We start from the raw sequence: 21,292 nt of genomic DNA on the forward strand, positions 1-21,292 counted from the left end.
CGAATGGAAAGAGAATTGGCTAAAGCCTGATTTAGACCGTACGCAACAAACGGCAAGCATCGAGCAATAGCCAATCAACAAAGATATTTTTTAAAATCGGAAAGCAGAAAGCTGATTGGCCGTTGGTATTTCAATCGAGCAAAGACATGTTGTTCACGAGAAACTCAAAGTTTCTCCTCTGTCATGGTTTATTAGTCAATGCTTTACAGCGACAGCAGTGCCGTCTGCGAAAATAGGGAGCATCGTTAAACTAATTGCTATACTTTAAATCGTGGTGCTTGTGTGAGTTCTCTTTGCGGTTTTGTTTTAATTCATCTTTTCCACATAAATAACAAGAAGAACAAGGAGGCGTAAGCACGATGAGCACGCAAACTTCTCAGACTTCTACTACGAGAATTAAAGAGCTGCGCTTGCCGATTTCAAGAGTGAAGACTATTATGAAGAGCTCGCCTAGTGTTGATACCGTCGGACAGGACGGCTTGTATCTTGTTACAAAAGCCACGGTAAGGAACTTTACGGATTGGAGGTTAGAGATATGTACCTGAACTAGTTTGCTGAAACGTGTGTCATGATTTTTATTAAATTAATCTTTAATAATAAAAAAAAAAAAAACAATTTTATGTGTCCAATATTTGATATTTTGCGATATGTTTCTTTGCAGGAACTTTTTATACATTACCTGACAGAGGAGGCCCATATGCAAAGCAACAAGGGATCATCTCTGGATTACAAACACCTGGCGGAAGTGGTGCAGACTAACGACACGCTGGAATTTCTACGAGAGATAATGCCCAGGAAGATCACGGTCCGACAATTTAAAGAAATGATGGCAGCCAAGGAAGCATCCCACAGCAGTAGTAGCAGTAGCTCCTCGGAGAGTAGCTCAGATTCGGACAGTGATAGCGACTCTGACACAGATTCGTGTTCAGACAGCGACGATACAAAGGGAGACAACGGGAACTCATCAGGCAGCGAGAGAGAAAGTGAAACCAAGGAAAATGGCGCTTGTCATTCGGATAGTGATAAAAGTGAGAGCAGTGTGAAAAGTGACAGTGAAGAAAATAAGAGATGAGAACGCACACGTTTTCACACACTTTGGACTAATTATTTAACAAAACTTGATTTATCTCGTGTCCTTTTGGAAAATTTTCTTTACAGATCTCTGTATTAAGATTATAACGTTTGTAGTGTTTATTAGCAGACATAAAGCAAACACAGTGATAACAGTTCAAAGTTCTGAAAGGCCATGAGAATTCATCTCAAAAGAGAAGATATTATTATTTTTTTATATACTTACAATTGATCAAATTATATTAAGATCTTTTTACATTTCTCTCCTCGTACATATTTTTGTATATATATCTCATGACATTCATTATTCATGCAATTATATTGATCAGTGTTTCTTATATTAATAATTATATATTTATTTATAAACAAGCCTTAGAATCAATTTTTATCGAATGAAAAAAATAAAATGTCACAATATATTTTGTTTTATTTGGTCTTTTAAGCCTTATATGACAATTATAGGTGACTAATATACATCTTTAAAACTTTGTATAATATAAAATTAGCGAAAATAGCTTAGCATATTAATTGATTAGCGGTTGACTGCAATTATTTTTGTTTGCTACATATATGTTTAAGGCAAGGTGGAGTAAAGCTTAAACATTAGTCATAATGTAACTTTTTTCCAGCCATGACATCAAAACCATTCTCATTCAATTTTACAGCTAGAAAATAGATCTCGGCCAATGCTATAATTAGAGCGCAGATTATACCTAGGAGTAATCTAAATCCAAAGTCCAAATTCCCAATTATGAGTTCTACCCCAAGGAACCCAAAAACGAAGCCAGCTATTACAGAAAATACAAATTGCGCCACGGCAATCAGTTGCTTATTTATCTGCTTCACTGTAAATGATAATATAAAATGATGTTAGAAAGTTACATTAAATTGTCTTTTACACTTTATATATTTAAAAAAGAAATAAGAATATTGAATATTTTGTTTACTTTGATAGGCGATGCTGTCTTCTGGTAGGAATTTCCGAGTGGAATCGATACTCTTCGTCATTGCTTGATATTCTCTAGCATTTTGTTGTGCTGTTAATTTCTGTATTCTAGCCTCCAACTCTGGATTTCGCGGTGTCTCTATTGGCGTTGGTAATATCACATCGGAATCGTCGAAAAGTTCGTGTAAGTAGATCTTTTCCTTTGCGGTTTTTCTATGTTCTTTTAGATATTTATTTAACCATTTAAGATCTTCAATTTTTAATGTAATATTCACAACTTTTTCTTTCTTGGACTTTTTCGATTTGCGTAAGGATATGATGCCATCCGGAGCACCATCTGCATCTTTTATATCGTTCAAGATAAAATTTATCAACTTCTTAGATGGTTTTATTGTTATAGTAGGATCCACAATTGAGTCTAGTGACATATCTATATAAATTCAATATACACTTCTTTCTCTCTGTCTCTTAAGAAAAATATTAGAATTTTATAAAACGCTGAAATAGCAAGAGAGACAATACATAGATAGATTAAAAAAATTATTGCTATTCTTATGGTGTAATATGCAATTTCTTTTCCAAGTCAACGTAGAACTCCTGTATCTCGTTTTCTTTCTCTTGAAAAGTTTGGTCCACTCTTTGACATTTATCACTCATATCATTTATGAACTTTTCCCATTCCTTCTTTCTAAGTAATCTGTTTTCACTCAAAACGTTATCCTACAAAGTGAAAATATCTATATGAATCTATTCTTTTTAATATTGTAGAAACAATGAGAGATATAAAAGTTGATTCACATACACTGTCAAAATTTTCTTCTCTTTGTAAAACACGATTACACATACTCAGTGCAACATCTACATTTGCTTTAAGGCTAGGTAAATGACAATCACCAAGTTGCTCAGTGCGATCCAATTGACTCTCTTTTAATTCCGTTGCATACTCAAGTATTTTAAACAAGCGTTCTACTTCCCTGTCGGATCTTTTTTCCTAAAAATGATATATCCACCAATCATTCAAAAATCTCTACAACTGTATTATGTATACAATACTCTACTTTTAAATAAAATGTTCAATTACAATATTCCAAAATTTACAAAATATACAAAAGAAACAATATCTGATTTCATAACATAAATAAAATAAAAAGAAGCTTTAAATATTTATTAAAAAAGCTCTTAAAAACAAACAAAGTTTAAATCATCTTATTATGCAGACAAGATGATAACAGTTTTTAACAGAACTGTATTTATTATTTTTGTCTACAATAGTTTTCAGTGATCTGACTTATAGGTTATGTCCACGTATGTAAATTTATATCTCCGAATATTTTTAATTAAGTCAATTTCATCGGTATAACGATAGTGTCGAGATAACGATATCATACCGAGTTCGTGCTCACCTGAAACTCTCGCAGAAAGAACGTAATCTCCCCTTGGACGAACGGACGATGATCGAACAATCTTCCCCAAATCTCGCCCGTGTCTACGAAAACACATATGATATAATAATTGTATTAATGTCTGCCGTAAATACATAAAATGTACCATAGGCCGAGTATACGTGCATACGTTTAGAGTGATACCATGAATGTCGCACCTTTGATGACGGACGCCATGTTGGTGCCAGTGGAAACGGCCGGTGCATCGTCGGACAGCGATGCGTCGTCACGTGACTGGTTTTATCACTGCACCTGCGTGATCGCCGGAGACGTGATATATGTCACGAGATATAAGGGTAAGCGAGAAAATAGATTAGGAATAGGAATAAATATAATATTAAATTTTAGAAATAAAAATTCAGAATAAAAATTAAACGTGATGCACAACAATACAATATAAGTAAGTATAAGACATGACTATATTACGTGGCTAACCATGATTAACTTATAACAAATTCGATCACGAATTATTTATATCCCAATATTAATATCCGAAGAAATTAAAGTCGTGAATTCAGAATATGAAGAATTGAGTAGAAAATTAATTGCATAAAACACGATGTGACTTAATGTAACGAAAAACCATTTTATGCAATTAGTCTACTTAATTTTTCAAATTTGGATTTGAATTACGAATTTAATATTCTTCAAGTATTAAGAATCGAATTATACAAATAATGCAACCACCTGAATTTTAAATAATAATTGTTCTATATAATTTGTATTATTATATTATCCAGATATTATAATCTATATAACCGAATGCTTGAATGCTTGTTGTTTTAAAATTGTTGTTTTGCAGATATGTATTTATTTAATGTACATTGCAATTGAAAATCTCTGTATTTTCAAAAAAAAAAAATTATTGCAAATAAGCATGCAAATAAGCTTTCTAAAAAGCTGTATTTTCGCAATTATATAAATATTTTTCATATGTAAAATTCATATATGAATTATAAAATGTATATACCATTATTCTCTGTGAAATTTATAATAAACCCGATTGAACGTATTAATGTGCATTAATGCGTATTAAAAGCCGGAAACGGTAAATTACTAATTGGTTGTATATAAAAGGATATTTATCGGATACATCGGATATTTCAAATCTAATGTATCATTTTCTATTTTTAGATTTTATTTCCATTTATGTATTCACATCACGGTTATAATTTATTTATAAATTCTTAAATCGATTTGCAGTCGCGTCTCTTAGGAAAAATCTCTCTCTCGAGAGAGAGGCAAGTAGTTCGGAAGTTAGCACGATCAAAGACGGAAAACTTTTTGGAGAGGTGAGCTTTAAAGTGCAAGCAAGTATGAAATTTCGAGCAAATATTATGGAAAAAGGTCGATGGATAAAATAACAAAAAAATCGTCTCGTGCGTCGTTAATGACGGTCCAGCGGTTAATGGGAATTCCGCCGTATATTTTTCGCCGAGGTCGAAATGGCGTTATGTACACGCCGACGAAACTCCGAATGAGAGTACACACGTTTGACGATTATTCTCGAATTACATCGCGACGGTGATTATCTCTGTGAGAACGTCGCTCCGAGTATCGACGAGTAAAATTCGAACCGCTGCGAAGACGACGCCCGCGACTAACAATGGTATCGCGTGATTATGCGTGCATTCCGCTGCATGCACTTACGTACGAGGCGGGAGGATAAGGGGTGATTACGACGAGTCTATATATATGCCACATGCTTGCTCGATCGTCCGCGATAATCGTGAGTGAGGTTTATTCGTGAGGATCTCGACGCGAGGTGTAAATTCGACAGCGATGCAGGCGACGTGGCAATTTCTTCTTCTGATGGCAATTTTGTCTCTCACAACGTAAGACGAAGAGATGCTATAAAATATGCATTTTTAAATAATTTGACAGCTCTTTTGCGCTTACGAAGAGACAATTTCAAATTTTTAAATTAATCAAGTTATATTTATCTAATTATATTATATAATATATTAAAATTATAATTATACACATCTCAAAAATATTACATTGGTTGCAGAGTTAGTCTGATATATATATATATATATATATATATATATATATATATATATATATGTATTTTTCTTTCGAAATTGGAAATTATTAATGACAAAGTTTGCGAATTCGATAAATCTCCTTCAAGCGTAAAATAATTTTATTCTCGCAAACGTTGCAACATTGTTTTGTACTTAAAAAGAAACTATTATATTGCGTAAGCCAAGAGAAAGTCACGGAGGGCGCGTGCAGTTGCGCGGTGTTCCCCGTTCCGGGAACGAAATCGATAATAGAACACACGCTGCAATACAATGTCAGCTGCGATCAAGAAGGCGCCGAAAAGTGTCAACAGTTATGTATCGCCTTGGTGGGTATTCTTTTACACCATTTCCGTTCTATTTCTGCTGCTACATGATTTCTTCATTAACTTCCGAAAAGCTCCTGCTTTTTATTTTCCAATTGGAAACATACATGTAAACGATTTTAAATAGTAGTTCACACTTCTATCGAGAACATATTAGACAAGGTGGAAAAAATTAAGGAGTAATAAAAATTAAAAAAATAATATTAAAATTGATGCATTTCTATGCGTAGGCCGAAAGTGTTCGGGATAAGGCACCAATGTTGATTTGTGAGAAATTGAATAAGCACATCGAAAATTTGAAGGTGAGCAAAAAAAAATACATATTTTATGTATATGCGTTATGTTATTTCATCCTTTTATATTTTATAACTAATAAAATTAGTTTTTGGTTAAACATTCAGAGTAGGAAAGTGTTTTATAAAAATACCTTTCTTCATGCAATTAATTTTTCTTTTAATAAAAAAATAAACTATAATATATAATTGGACTAGAGTTACGTATAAAAATGTGAATGGCAATAATAAAAACATATTATTTCATGTGAATAAAATGTAATTGTTCGATTACTTCGCTCTTTTGACGTTTTAAATGGTAATTTTCACAGTAATAACACAAAGCGCTATGTTATTTTATCCTTTTATATTTTATAGGTGGCTGTGTACATGAAATCATGTAATATGGCTCTTTGGACACTCACCGGTTTGGAGAACACAGAGCCAATTTGCTGTCACGATGGGAAGGCAGTTGTTTGTGACGAGGCGATGTCGATAATAGAGAATTAACGAGCTTGTAATTCATTATTTTCTGCTTATTTCCATCACTAACGAATATCTTATCATTGATTAGACAGTAATAATACAATCTGATTATTATAAATATATACATTATTGCTTGTTACGTTATCGCATTATACACATTATAATTTCTAGTTTAGAATATTCACAATTAATAATGTTTTGCGAATTTATAGAATAATCATAGTACTATATATGTGTTTTTATATATATATATATATATATATATATATAAACGAATAATAAAAATATACAAACAACAATAATAGTTCGGTTGAATTTATGTAGAATTCCAAGAATGTGCCGTTTCGGTAGCATTATTTGATATGCATTTATATCCTTTGTTCCCCTCACAAAGCTCAAATACCAAGACTGAGACTGCCAAGAAGTCTATCCTACCATTGAAGTTTCTATACAAATGCTAAAACTCAAGCTTAAAATACAATAATATCGGTACTATATCTTCAAAATGCTTGATTCTTCGCGGAACGAAAAATCTATCTGCATTCCACGTCATGTTTTATTCTTGTGAATAAATGATGTGGACTTTCAGATAACAAATGACAATAAATCAATAAAGAATACAGATAGAAATTTTTTGCAAATATTACCTATGTTAGGCAACAAATGGCTTATTTCGTTAATTCCTTAATTTATTCTAAACTTGCTACAATCTGTCTTTAAGAATCTATTATTAAAATTAAAGTCACAAAGATAATGAAGTATCTGACTGGATAGATCGAAAGGTTATATCTAACAATAAATACAAAGATTTGATCAAAGTATTTATAATCTATTCTTATTTATTTACTGTTCCATTTTCATGGAATTTATTGAGTTAACTGATACTACTTTATGCATCAGAAAACATAACATAACATAAAATTTGTTGATTAATAAAGTAATATACAAATATACACATATATATGTATATATAAATAATTTAAATTAATAATTTATTATAATTAATATTAATAATATTTTATATACTATATTAATAATTTTTAAAATATATTTTTGTGCATTAAAAATGTTGACTTTGCAAGAATGTGATATGAAGAATCATACATTACGTTATAACTAAATCTTTATATATATTATATTTTCACTTATTAAATGTTTCTATATTTGTTATTAAATATCAAGAAAAAGAGAATGTCTAATAATGATGTATATAAAAATATCTCACTAATTCGCTACTTTAATTTTACGAATCCAGTTTATCAAGTTTAGAGTTTTTCTTTAATAAAAAATTACCACAATATTCTACAGTTTACAAATTTAAAAGTTATTAAAAGTTTCACACCAACTTATATCATTACTTAAATTTAGAAGTTATTCTTAGCTTCTTAGCTTTAAATTTAAAGATTATTATTTAAAATATTCACGTCGTAAAACGATGTTTTTTTAACTTTCTATTTAAATTTTTATTATTTAAATCTTTTTCAATTGTTTTTAAGATTACCAATTTAATTCTATTTTATGTGTTCTTGTATTTGTTTATTCATTATTACTTTATTCATTATTTTGTCGATTATTTAAACAAGATAAACGAAACAAATTTTTAATAAGTTTATCGTATAAATGTTTAGAGGACATTTTAATTTCTTTTTTCGCGTGTATTAAAATCCTTATATTGAGTTTTATCTTTTGCTATATAACAGAAACTTAATGTACAATAAAAATAATTAAACTTTGTTATCGTATCCTTAAATAGTATCCCGAAATAGCGCTCGATAGAAATGCAATACCCTTCGCACTTTCTACGACATTACGAGCTCCGATTATCCGGTAGAGATTTAATCCGGGCATTTGTGCTCTCACGTATCTAAACGTCAAAGCTTACTTCGAGGAAAGCACGCTTGAAAGCATTAAATGGTATTCGTTTCAGACCGAATCTCCTTTCCCAAGGGTACAAATACCACAGCTGATTGTACGGGGTGTATCGTCAAATATGGAAATCGTGCGTGCGTAGTCGCACGATGAAGTGTGCAATCGATTTTCCCCTCAACAGAGAACGGATTCGTTGATCTAATCGAAAAACGATTTAAACGTTAGGAATATAATATTAAGAATCGAAAAGCTTTCGTTCGATCAAATTTCAGGTGACGGTAGACAGAGGGATAAAAATAAGATCTCGCTTTCCAGTCAATTTCGCCTTGCCTTAACGGAGATTTAATCTCCGAGTTTAAACGTGGAAATATTGAATTTGCGTAAGCTCTGATAAATGATGGCGTTCGATCAAAGTTCCGCCGAGGTGGAATTGACGTTAAAATTACGTCGAGGGTGTCCGAGGGAGTCCTCGCGAGTTTCGCGATCCACCCCCCGGTATACGTCAAACCGATCTCGCCGTGACCGGGTATGAACGCGGCGTGAGTCCATTGCGCACCGATTCGAGATATCCTCTATTTCGATGATGGCACTCTCCGAGCCTTGTTCCAAAAGCCGCCGCCATTGAACGGACGATTTGTTATCGCTTTTCCCTCTCCCTCTTCCTGAAGACAAGTCCTCTTCTGTGAACTCCGATGTGGCTCTCTCTCTCTCTCTGTATAGAGCTTACCACGAAGACCATTGTGTAACTGAGGTGTTTTGTCGTCTTTACCTCGTTCGATTTTAATGATTCGAAGGGCGAGTCCTGACCGCGCAATTCCAGATTGTCGACACGGTCTGCTTTTGTCCTGTCGCGTATCCAATAAATGGCCCAATAATTGAAATATCGTTAGAAAAATTGTTTCTACAAAATATATGAAAATACTTTCCCGTGACATGATCGTCATCTTTGAAGATACCACAAAAAATTAAAAATCTCAAATACTCCTAAAAAATGATAGAAGACGAATATATAAATAATCATTAATTTTCATAAATAATTTTAAACAATGATCTAAATCGTATATATTTTTTAAAAAGATAAATAAAAAGATGACATGATGACATTAATCGGCAGACAGGGTCTTAGTGTCGAATAATTTTTTTCTTTATTTCCTTAAATATATATAAATTCAAGGCAAATGCTTTATATCGCGAAACTATGTGCCGTTAAATTACCGAACTTACAACGTATGTAGCTCGCTCAAAGCAATATTTGGATTCATTTTTTAATAGACATCGATGATCAATTTTGATGATCGATTAACATATAACTTTAGTTTAAGTTTAACAAATAATTAATTAACAAATAATCACTAAACAAATAACTTTTTTAATGATATAATTGATAATCGTTAATAAATAGTTTAAGTTTTTAGATGTAACCAAATATGATTCTATTTGTTAGTTTTATTTTCCATTTCAGAGATGAATCTCGTTTATGGAAATTGTTTTATCTCGAATTTCCCCGTGCGGCCTGTAATTTTGCGATACTTTGCAAGTAATTTAGAATTACGGTAATTCAAAATTCATTTCGGCAATATCTTCCTTTGAGGCGCTCGCATCGCCCACATGTATCGAGCGCATCGTGTCCGTAGCGGCACAATTAAACGAAACGGAAATTGAGGTAACTAATTGCGGGTTTCCGGCTTTAGTCTCTCTTCGCACCACAAGGTATTATTACGCGAACGCACCCACGCACAAACATCCACATGCGTGGGTACACAGGCACCCCGGCACGACGATTAAATCCTTGTTACCTTTCCGCATCCCGTCACGCGCCATGTCCATCGAACGTTGTAAAGGCCCGATGTCTCCGTCGTTACCATCGCCATGGCGATGGCACGTGAGTCAATCATCGATGGATATCTACATTGGCATAGAAACCTGACAGCGGATCTAGGAATCGCGTGAATGTGAAGCGCGCGATCGATGAAGCATTGGCAGACAACGTAAATCTTTCGATGAGCGAGCAAATCGCTTTGGAAAAAAAATGTATTTAATTGAAAATAATCTCGTTAATTCAACAACAGTAGTTTATTTAAAACTCTTAATGAAGAGTGTTTTTAATTAGATTAATGCCAATAATATATAATCAGTTTCTTCACTTGTACATAAACTGCCGTAATCGAGTTTTTTGTAAGATACGTAAAATAACAATACGCGGAATTTTCGGCAATTCGCAAATTTTTCTACGGACGAATCTTAATGACGTCATTGTTTGAAGTATATGACGTGTCGAGCCATTAACGCGAAGTCACCAGCAGAACTGAGTATAATGGATGCTTTTGAACGGAAAAAGCGATCAAAATAAAGCGAAGATGGGTCGAAATGAAGTCGGGGGAGCCAAGACGAAGAGAGGAATTAAGTTCTCGCTTATAAAAAAGGTTATTCTGAAAAAAAATCTATAATTAGATGAATTCGTTTAATAAATTATCAGGGGGGGATAACATTGGCCGAAACTACCAAACGACGAAGTCAATCATCGGAAATGAACGATTAGCGAATAGTTCTGATTGATCTATTAATATTATGATTGCAGAATATTCCATTAATTTCAGATGGGTAAAAGTCATGATAATTTGTGATAATTTGTGATAATAAGAAAAAATTGTACAATGTAATCTTTATTAATCAAAATTATTAAATTAAGCTTATTACTTAATTAAATTTAAAAGCCTAAGCTATACATTTTTATTAATGTGTATAAAGTAATGCAATTATTTATTAAAATTATCGACCGTTCACTAATGGTTTCGTTACGTAATTATTTTTTCATTTTTACCTTTAAAAGCATATGACGATTTAAAAACTTGGCAAGATCAAATTAGTGAAACGAAAAATATGAAATTTTAAATTACATATGAAAATTGAAATTTTAAATTGAAAATTACCATTATACCGTTATACTCATAAAAGTTACTCGAATGCAAACTGGTGATGGTTATTACTTTTACAGGAGGAATAAAATATAGAAAATGAATATTCGCGCAGCGTATCACGTTCTTGGAAACATTTCTTATGACACGCGCGCGGATATTCATTTGTTTTATCCTTTCTATAAAGAAACGAAACTAAAAAATCTTATATGGGGTGACATTATGGCGCAACACGACAGAGAGAGAGAGAGAGAGAGAGAGAGAGAGAGAGAGAGAGAGAGAGAGAGAAAGATATGCAAATTATAACGAATGACTTGTTCGAAGCGTGTAACTTTACAGCATAATTGAAATTAAAATATTAAAATATCTTTTCGACGTTCCTTATCTTTTAAACTTTCATTTAAGTTTATCTTTTAGCTTTCCTTACGTACGTAAATAAGCGATTATTGGCTTTAATCTGGAGGTTGTATACCAAAGTTTAGCGTTCCCTCAATGCAATTTCGGTTTATCTGAACCAGTTCAGAATATATAGGCAGGTTCTAAGCGCCGTCATATACGTCTTCCATGGCTAAGGGTATGTTTATGCACGTGTGTTTACCTATTAGCGACACGTCGGAACTGATGGTACGTCCGACAAGCTTTGTGATTGTTCTCGCCTTGCAGTTCGCGCCTTTGCATATCCATCTATGCCAAGCTCCGCTTAGCTGCTTTTCTAGTGCGTGCTCGTTATCGTTCGTTATTTTCGTGCATTCCAAATAAGCAAACTCGGTTGTTTTAGTCTCGTAGTTCGACTAACGTAGAATTTGCGAACGGATAACACACTGCGAAAAACTTGTAATCCCGAAATTTTTCAGGAGAACGCAGCGTGAACTCAAAAGTACATTGACCCTACTCTGTGTGGGTGTTGTTATTTATATAAAATTTTTAATTATATTCGATAAATAATTTATTTACGGTAAAATGTAGTGTGACTTTTGTATCCAAAAGTAGAAATCATTTTGTAAATACACGCCTTACGAATACGAATTCTTTTAGGATCGAGAGGCGTCACACAGGCAAGTTTGATAAAGCGAGCAAGATTTCCGGCAAGCATTCTGATCAATACCACGGCGTTAATCGAGTACGGGAGAAGCAGCGAGAAATAGATAAGTCGGCAGACAGACGGAGGGCAGATAAAGAGGGAGTACGAAGAGGAGGGAGATAGCCGAGGATGCGAGCAATAGTTTGGCAGAACCGCCGAGGCAGATAAGCATGCCTGCGGGATAGCTTTCAACCCCCCGAAAGTGGTGATTCTGCTGCGTGAGCGCGCCCCTTCGCTCTAGCGTGTGCTCTCCACGTTTCGTCCAACGCCGTAACTAACTTGGTAACAGCGAGAGGAACACGTGTTCACTGGCGAAATCGTGATTTCCAAAATCCCGGGGAAACGCGCTGACGCGAGGCCTGAACGCGATTTTCGAAATACTCGAGGAAAATTCTCTCGACAAAGGATAAGCGATAATGGATAATCTTGGCAATTTTTTTTTCTCGTTTCCGGTTAGCCGAGGCAAAATCCGAGATCCCATTCCCGTTCCGCGGGCGCACAGCGGGCACTGGGAAAAGCCTCAATCGCATCACGATATATCCGGGATATATCCGTGTATATCACGCGCGGATAAGACGTGAGTGTAAATGGCTAAAGGCATCGCGGGCTCGAGACTCCGCTGGGGCACGGGTCGGTCGGATGCTCGATCGCGGGCACGAAACTTCGCGCGCGGCTTCTCCGCTTATTAACTTATTGCATCCTCCAAGTTGCCGCTAAACTGATATTAATTACCGCGCTCGTCCCGGCGCATCGCCCCTGCCGATCTACTTCAGAGAGAGGGGGGGGGGGGGCTTCGCGCGACTCTCGGCCGACCCACTTTCGAGTTTCGAGCCACCGCACTTCCGCCTCTCCACGTGTCCGTCGTGACGGTACTTTTCCTCCCCATTTTTCTTCCCCTTATGCAAATCGGTCGCGCATTATCCACGCTTGACATCTGCCGAATCTTTTCAAAGGGACGATCGAATTTTTCAAATTCGTTTCAAATTCCATTCGTTTTTTACCGCACTCCGAACAGGGAGGAAACGCGCTGTTTCACCTTTTGCCAGCCGGATTCCACAATATCGTATTCCCTTCGATCCAAAAATCAATTTTTAACAGATTTTTTTACGCTTGTCTAACTTCAAGACGCACATCGGGCCGCGTTGTAAAATTAAAATGGAACGACAGCGTGATCGACAGCTCGGCGCAACGTACGCGTAGTTATTCATATTACTATCGGAATTCGAAGCAGAGAGAGAGAGAGAGAGAGAGAGAGAGAGAGAGAGAGAGAGAGAGAGAGAGAGAGAGAGAGAGAGAGTAAATCTTATCGCGAGACGTGATTTATGTGCGAATGAGATTTTTCGTTTCTACATCCGCGTAATAATCAAATGATTTTTATTCGATTCGATTCTCAATTCTATCCCCGAGCGCCCCAAAACGCATTTCCGCGTCCGTTGTCTAATCGCGAAGCTTTTCGCGCACGCTCGCATATGTGTAGCTCTGTAAGGCACCCGTAACCTTATCAAGATGCATAATTCATTACCGCGCGCCGGATCCCGGGTTCTCTCCGCGCAACGGGGAGAAATAAATAAATACATAATACATCAGTTTTTCGTGTCGAGTCGCGGTATCTCGAGTGCGTGTGCGTTAAGAGTACGCCGTATTTTCCGGCTTATCTCCTGGGATAGCGTATATTTGACGGACGAGGATCGTGTTTGCCGTAGAGGATGGCATCCGGAAAAAAGAGAGAGAGAGAGAGAGAGAGAGAGAGAGAGAGAGAGAGAGAGAGAGAGAGAGAGAGAGACAGAGAGACAGAGAACTTCCTGGACCGCCACCGTTGCCGAAAATGTTTTCTGGTTCCGCACCGGCTGTTTGTCCGGATATTTGCGCGCTGGCTATTGACACTCACTCGCAATCGTCGTAAGTACTTTCTTCCTTCCTTACAGCAGTTCGTGTAAAATCCGGCTTGTGTCTAGTGCGTCGCGAAGTTAAATGGAAAAGCAAATTTATTGACTCCCGTAAGAGACCATTGTGTGCAGAAAAATTTAAAGGAGCCGCGCCACCGGAAAATCGGAAAGATTCCTTCGCGCATTTCGCGTCGCGGAGAATTTCCAGGATTAAACGACAGATTTTGCGCGAAGAAGTATTAGCATTTGTCGGATCTAACTTGGTAGTTTTACGGTGGCTTTAACACTTTACGGTCTGTGAGTTGTTGAGCCGAGGGTCGTCAAAGACGCGCGACGACCGTTCGCGGTTTCGGAAAAATGTTACAAGTTCTGGTGCGGAATGTTAAAAATCATTTAAAACAATGGCAAAAGAAATATTACAATAAACGGCCGATCAGATGAGTTGAAAAAAATTGAATGTTCTGTAATCGATAATGATCGATTTCCTGAGATTACATATGTATAAGAAATTTGTCTAAGAAATAGTAAGAAAAGCGCTAAATCAAGATATTTTAATATATTTTAACATGTGTGTGTGTGTGTGCGCGCGCGCGCGCGCGCGCGCGCGCGCGTGTGTGTGTGTGTGTGTGTGTGTGTGTCTTAATAACTGAGTTATTTTTAAGACTAATGCTTTAACAAACTAAGTCTGCGCTCCATTAGATATCGTGATTTCGCGAACTTTCATGTAATATGACCCTGATTGGCTGCCGGGAACACTCGCGGGGCAGAGCAAACGTCATATCCGATTTTCACGGTGCGATTGACCCGGTAGTCGGCAGCCCGGCGAAATGGCGGTAAAGTCAACACGTCGATAAAATCCCTCATCGACAATGGCAGCCGTCTGGCGCTACCGTCATGACTATTAAAATATTAGCGAGCGTACATACATACGTTTCCCCGCTTCGTGTCCCGGTAGAAACGCGACGTATCGAGCAAATAAGCGAGATTGCAATTAGAAAAGTAGAGACTTCCCGGTTCGATGGATGTAAATTTATTCATGGAGTTGGTCGAACACCGCGCACCAAATCGATCGATATTTCCATGGAGGATCCGAGAATTTCCGGATTCAAATTCTGGAGAGTGCTACTTCAAAACGTACGTTGGAGTAATTTATTTCGTAATTATAATAATCAGATTTCGTGCTGTAAGGGATAAAATACCATATGTAATGACGTTGTACCCGTTGATTGTTCCATATGTCACATTATTTATAATAAAAACGTTTTGATTAATTAAGAGTTCTTTTCTAGAAGCAGTTCAAAGGAGATTAATATTTATGAGAATGTTTTAATTTTTATTACATTGGATTAAAATAGATACTGAAATTTTGTTTTAAGTTTTAAATTAACTAAAACAAAATTTTATTATTTATATGGAAATCTAATTTATCGAAACTTTTATTGTTAATCACTTGAGATGCAAGTTGGTTAAAACATCAATCATTAAAAAAATATCTTTATTAAAACATATATTATCTTTTTTTAATGCAAATTAGCAAGGAGTATTTAATTGCCCGCTTTTAAATTTATGGTTTGTAATATATAGTATTTCAATGGTTTATCAAATGATATATGCGCGAGTTGCAAATTAATAATTATTTAAATAGAAATTATAACTGTCCATTTTTCAATTAATTTATTATTATACTAACAATAGAGCGATTTAAAATCACATTGATATAATAAAGAAATACTATAATTACAATTCTTGATTCCAATTTTTAAGTATTAAAATTGATTTCTCATTAATAACGCGGATATAACTGAACTTTATCTTATTTTCTCATATTTTGTCGCTGGCTTCTAAAAAGAAATAAGAAACTATTCGATACTAACTTTTGTGCAATATATAGGATATATATGCAAATAAATGGTTCTTTTAAAACAAAGATCAATATATACAAAACTAAATCTGTGAGCGCTTCTCGCCTTTTCGGACGTTCCACGGCAAGTCGTAAATATGGAAATCTCCTATGAACGCAGTCTGTTCGAGCTTTAAAATAATCCTATTCCAGTCTCGCAATGTGTATATATATATATATATATATATGCGCGCGCGCACTCTCTCTCTCTCTCTCTCTCTCTCTCTCACTTGCCATATCTTAAACACCTAGCTCGTTCCACACTCATTTGAGAATACGTCGATTCAGTTACTCGTTCGTTAACTCGCGGATCGAAGATTCTCCGTCGCTCGGGCTGTTGTCGAAATTAAAAAGGGGGACGAGACAGTAAAGTCGAAGATATCGTCGAGTTTAATTTAAGCGAGAGAACGATCTGCCGTTATCCCTCTCGTCGGCACATAATGGTCGGAGCCATCGTCGACTCGTACTACTTGCCGCAATGCCGATGCGGCACGTTTCAGCAAGTAGTTACCGCGATCTCCCTCTTATTTCACATTCTCGTGAACTTACAGAGAAATAACCATTGTCTCTTTCTTTCGTATCTTTCTTTCGTTCTTGCTCGTTTTTATACACCGTGTAAAAAGACAAAGACTCAAGATTCTGCCCGAATACAAGTAAACTTAACCGTTGTCGTTTCTCTCACACAATTTTTCTCTCCTTTCCTTCTTCCCCTTTTATGGTTCATTAAAGTGCCGTTAATTGACTGACTGAGCATTGCGAATTTTAAAATGTGCTTTAACGCGACTCATCCCCAGGTATATATGTCACAATTTGCTTCGGCGGAAAGTTTTGATACGAATTTTTTCACCGCGATACGTATTAATTCACGAGCGAAAAAATGAAGAGCAACGCGCGGCGTAATTTTATTACGGCGAAAATATCGTGGAAAGTAACAGAGATAAATGCCCATAATGTTACACGTACAATGTAGTAGAAACTAATTTGGAAATTTCTCTCTTTGGAACGCTGCTATGTTTATTATTACTATTCTGGCTCTTTCACGCAGATTTAAAAAAGAATAATCTGTGTAATTGTTTCTATCTCGACGTAAGTTTCCCTCGCGCAATGTTGGCGCAATCCAATTAAAAGTATATTTTTATTATGTTTCATCTTGATAATTTTTATCACTAATCAAGAAAGGGATGACATTACAAGTAGACTCAGCGCGAGCATTCTGCCAAGCATAATATTCATGAAAACAAGCAGATTTATCACAACGGCCGTATGTAATAACGGAAATGAAGTGAATGGTCCCGCAAGTATTGTCTGACAAAACTTTAGCTTTCATTAGCGGGGGTAAATCGAGAATGTGCGCGCGGCGCGCGTTTTGATTTCACGAGTTACATTTTCCGTGTAACGGCAAATGTATTTAATCGTCGAGCATAATTTTTAAACTAAACGTAACAATAATTCGCCCGCCCGTATCGCGAGTGTTCATTAACGTTGAAGGAAATATCGCGTATGCCGGCGCCGTATTTCGGGCAGTTAATTGGTATCCCCGCGTGCACGATATTCGGGCGAATTTGATAAAATTCTGACAGGCAGGATAAGCGTTTCGCGCCACGAACAAATAAACCGGGAGAGAAATTTGAATCGCTACTCTCGCGGCGGACGTCGTGCTCGCTGCCAGTTAAAACTGTAAATTTAATTATTTATAATGTCAGCGCGCGTTAACTGAATTTAAATGTGAAATTACACGCGTATATATGTATATATATATATATATATATATTACTAAGGCTACGATATATATATATATATATCCTAGCCTTCGGTTCATTAGATTGCATTAAAGTATTTATTAAAAAGGAGATTTTCTTTTCCGGGGAAAAAAATGAGTGCGTTTCCCGTTGCGATTCCCATCCCTACGAATCTATCTCATCCCTCGCGCTAATGCTCGCTCGTATAACGTTCCCAGTTTTTTAAAACCTGCCTTAATAGCACTCGGCACAGTTGATAATCTCCTCCTGCTTTAATTAATCCACTTGTGCGAAATGCAGGCAAGAAGTGCATTTCGACGAGAGAGATCGGCGAGAGCGTGCGCGAAATTTCGAAGAGCGCGTAACGAGCTTATCATATTTTCATGCTTTTCATACTCTTGCCGTAATTTCGATAAGCGATCGCGTTGCCCCGCCGCGTGTTTGCGATGCTGTACGTAATCGTTATAAATTCCACGTTGAAATAATTCTATGACAGCGGGAGAGGAGAGGCACAACGAAAAAGTTTATTCTACCTTGTTAATTTACCTTTTCAGAGAGCAAAGAAGTCAAAGAAAATATGCATGAGTTGTATTTTCTAATTAGTATTCGGTAAAGCTCGTAATTTTAGTTTTTCCTTGTGCAAAAAATGAGTAAGAGCGTAAAATATGAAATTGCCGCGTGAATAAATATTCACATTGAGGCAAATGACGGAGCATTCAATGATGGAACGTAATTCGGTATTGATCGATACCCACGCTTTGTATTCATCGAATATCATTAGTAAATACGCCATGTTTGACTACACCGCGCGTGTGACATATAAATATTGAACACGCGACAAATAGCCCAGCGCGCAACAAAATTCTGCCTCTCCAACACACGGCGCATTTAACTTAATTCCTTATACATATTTTATGTTGTATTCTCAAAAAATTATTACCTCGTCGAGAGTCGGATACGATATTACGTATCAAATGCGCTGCTCAATTTTAATCACGTGTACTTGTAATTGTTACAAAGGCCAGGGAAGGGAAATTAAAATGAATTATCGTATCGCTAATGCGGCTGAAAAGGGAGGATCCCGCGAAAGACGAGTGCAAAATTGAACTGCAAACTCCCACCAGTCATTGTCGTGTTTGCGCTATGCGCAAATAATTATTTTCGTGTGTCATACATCTTTGCCCGCGTCGATTAGTCATACTTATATTCGTAAACTTATGAAACGGTGGTCGAGCCAAAGCAAAAACGAATGGGTTGCGAACACCGAGTTAACAATCGATCTCTCCAGAGAGCAAGACTGACAGCACGTCATTTCGGTAAGTACGGGCTAACAACTTCTGAGTATAGTTCTCCGCCGAGAATTCGTGACGTCTCTGAAGCGAGGAGAATTAATAATGCCATAAGCCGAATGGTAGAAATTAGGATGATATTGCATTTCTACTCAAGTACTCAAAGAAAAAGAACAAAGTTTTCTTTTACCTAAAAAGTTTAAGTACACGGTAAACGTATTCACTTATAGTTATAGTTCATATCAAACTTTAGACAATAATAATTTTTTCAGCGATAGCAGCTGCACCTTTAGATCGATATGCCGCAACAATCTATGTTTATTCCACAGAACATAAAAATGGAATGTAAATTTCAAATTTTTTACCAAAATGTTCTATAAATATTTTATATTGTTATAAATTTTCTAAAATATTATAAAATATAAATTATTGTGAATAATATTAATTTGTTTAATAACAATGCAATAAAGAATTTTATTTATATTCTCGCACTGGTCAATGCGGTTTGCATGCTGTTGTAATAACCGTTATTTAGAAAAAAACGTATTAATTCAGTTGAAATTTATAATTAAGAGAGAAAAAAAGAACAATTTTAAATTAATGAGAGAAATAATTCAACCAAGTTTCTTAACTTTAGAATCTTTATGGAATCTAATACGGAATTATAGATGTTTGCACAAAAAATTATTTATCAATTATAACAAAAAATTTTTTCAAGAAAGCTTTTGACGTATTTTTTCGCATCTATGAAAAGTTAATTATTATATTTCGTTAATTATTATATAACCAGAGAAAGGTAGAAGAATATGAGAAAGTTATTGTTCAATATAATCATATCAAATATTTTTGTAATATTTATCAAGTATGAATCAAATATGGAAGTAAGAAAAAAAGGCGGTTGATTATTTACGAAGAAATGTACATTATGACATTCTCTATATTCGCATTTTACTCTATATTCGCGCATTTTACCATCCAGTTTTAATTGTCCATTAAAACAAGTAGATTTGTCTCACGCAACCTATTAGGTTGACCTGATTATATCATAATTAATTAAGTTCTATCGTTCTAATTAAGTTCTCTAAAATGCGAAATAAATTGTACAAGGTACAAAGCGCTCAATTATTTCTATTAATAGAAAACACGATTAGATCGTTACGTACGTAATGGCTTCCTGGATGCGTCCTAAGGGAATCGCATCCACGGGTACATTAAACATGAATAAACTCCGCGCGTGTAATTCCTGCGCGGTTACCTTCGCCTTCGCGTAAACCACGAAAGTAGTACCTTACTCTCAGTAACCTCACCCAGGTGCGGAGAAAAAAAATGCGCGAGAGCTCGGGAAGAGAAATACCTGTATCCGGATGTTCCAACATCTACACTCGTAAAGATGATGGCCCATCGCGCTTCCGTCTCGTCCCACGGACATCTCGGTGCTGAAGGCGCTCTCGATCTCCCCTTGCTCTCGCTGCTCTCCGTTTATCAGCGATGGCAGCACGCGGGCTACGCCGTACGGCGGTCGCAATGAACGAATTAAACTCTCATTCCACCGATGCGGTCACCACAATGCGGACACCGTTCCTCCTTCCCCGCGAGCCATTTCTCCCGCGACTCTCGCGTCTTATCGTCTTGACCTGCACGCCTCACGACAGTGTCTGTCTTTCTCCTCATCGTTTCCGGCGCGACGTTTTCTTTCTCTCTCTCTCTCTCGTTTTACTGCTTGAACATCTCTTTACAACCCAGCACCTTCCCGCGTTTTTATCCACGCTACATTTTGCGCGCTGTAAATCATAAAATTGCCGATTTAAAAATTAAAAAAACTATCTATCGTTGAGATCGCGTCGCATTTTAGCCGTGCTATTAAGTATCGATTAGGCACAAAAAATTATTTACGGCGTTTACAAGAGGAGAAAAGTGAGAAAGTTCATACAATTTTTTTTTCATAGAAGAATATTTACGTGCAAACAAGAGGATGTAAAAGTAAATTTTTTTCGAAAGACATGTATAAAAATTTAGAATTATGAATTATGACATTTTACGAGTAAA

The 21,292-nt window shown here is 35.9% G+C and overlaps 4 protein-coding genes across 6 annotated transcripts; 2 read left to right on the plus strand and 2 right to left on the minus strand.

The window, feature by feature from the left end:
• The first annotated feature begins 5 nt into the window (after positions 1–5).
• On the plus strand, positions 6–1,490 carry Chrac-16 (chromatin accessibility complex protein 1). The gene is made up of 2 exons (XM_011636416.3): positions 6–503; positions 662–1,490. The coding sequence occupies exons 1-2, from the start codon at positions 360–362 to the stop codon at positions 1,070–1,072; spliced, it is 555 nt and encodes a 184-aa protein (XP_011634718.1). The 5' UTR covers positions 6–359; the 3' UTR covers positions 1,073–1,490.
• On the minus strand, positions 1,479–2,445 carry LOC105425589 (vacuolar ATPase assembly protein VMA12). Its single transcript, XM_011636431.3, has 2 exons — positions 2,019–2,445; positions 1,479–1,916 (listed from the first exon to the last, which is right to left on the minus strand). The coding sequence occupies exons 1-2, from the start codon at positions 2,443–2,445 to the stop codon at positions 1,675–1,677; spliced, it is 669 nt and encodes a 222-aa protein (XP_011634733.2). The 3' UTR covers positions 1,479–1,674.
• On the minus strand, positions 2,384–20,619 carry Muted (biogenesis of lysosome-related organelles complex 1 subunit 5). Of its 3 annotated transcripts, none has more exons than XM_089072026.1 (5): positions 20,601–20,619; positions 3,618–3,711; positions 3,406–3,503; positions 2,820–3,008; positions 2,384–2,737 (listed from the first exon to the last, which is right to left on the minus strand). In XM_089072026.1, the coding sequence occupies exons 2-5, from the start codon at positions 3,634–3,636 to the stop codon at positions 2,570–2,572; spliced, it is 474 nt and encodes a 157-aa protein (XP_088928152.1). In that variant the 5' UTR covers positions 3,637–3,711; positions 20,601–20,619; the 3' UTR covers positions 2,384–2,569. The 3 variants fall into 3 exon arrangements, with proteins under 3 accessions (XP_088928152.1, XP_088928151.1, XP_025073666.1); XM_089072025.1 differs by lacking the exon at positions 20,601–20,619 and adding an exon at positions 6,507–6,525; XM_025217881.2 differs by lacking the exon at positions 20,601–20,619 and adding an exon at positions 6,507–6,523 and having other exon boundaries at positions 3,421–3,503.
• Positions 4,707–6,597, plus strand: LOC105425573 (uncharacterized). The gene is made up of 4 exons (XM_011636414.3): positions 4,707–5,294; positions 5,668–5,812; positions 6,040–6,111; positions 6,460–6,597. Exons 1-4 carry the CDS (start codon positions 5,242–5,244, stop codon positions 6,589–6,591), a joined length of 402 nt encoding a protein of 133 aa, XP_011634716.1. The 5' UTR covers positions 4,707–5,241; the 3' UTR covers positions 6,592–6,597.
• Positions 20,620–21,292: the final 673 nt, after the last annotated feature.

The sequence above is a fragment of the Pogonomyrmex barbatus genome, unplaced genomic scaffold (genome assembly GCF_055798465.1).
Source record: "Pogonomyrmex barbatus isolate J1 unplaced genomic scaffold, ASM5579846v1 scaffold13, whole genome shotgun sequence".
Classification (NCBI taxonomy): Eukaryota; Metazoa; Arthropoda; class Insecta; order Hymenoptera; family Formicidae; genus Pogonomyrmex; species Pogonomyrmex barbatus.

Coding starts and splice junctions, on each gene's coding strand:
- LOC105425589 (XM_011636431.3), bottom strand. CDS start 2,445: ATGTCACTAGACTCAATTGTGGATCCTACTATAACAATAAAACCATCT. Junction 1,917..2,018: donor AGACAGCATCGCCTATCAAA/GTAAACAAAATA, acceptor TATCATTTACAG/TGAAGCAGATAAATAAGCAA.
- Chrac-16 (XM_011636416.3), top strand. CDS start 360: ATGAGCACGCAAACTTCTCAGACTTCTACTACGAGAATTAAAGAGCTG. Junction 504..661: donor ATCTTGTTACAAAAGCCACG/GTAAGGAACTTT, acceptor GTTTCTTTGCAG/GAACTTTTTATACATTACCT.
- Muted (XM_089072026.1), bottom strand. Junction 3,009..3,405: donor TTCAGGTGAGCACGAACTCG/GTATGATATCGT, acceptor TATCATTTTTAG/GAAAAAAGATCCGACAGGGA. Junction 2,738..2,819: donor GAGAAGAAAATTTTGACAGT/GTATGTGAATCA, acceptor TTCACTTTGTAG/GATAACGTTTTGAGTGAAAA.
- LOC105425573 (XM_011636414.3), top strand. CDS start 5,242: ATGCAGGCGACGTGGCAATTTCTTCTTCTGATGGCAATTTTGTCTCTC. Junction 5,813..6,039: donor AACAGTTATGTATCGCCTTG/GTGGGTATTCTT, acceptor TTCTATGCGTAG/GCCGAAAGTGTTCGGGATAA. Junction 6,112..6,459: donor AGCACATCGAAAATTTGAAG/GTGAGCAAAAAA, acceptor TATATTTTATAG/GTGGCTGTGTACATGAAATC.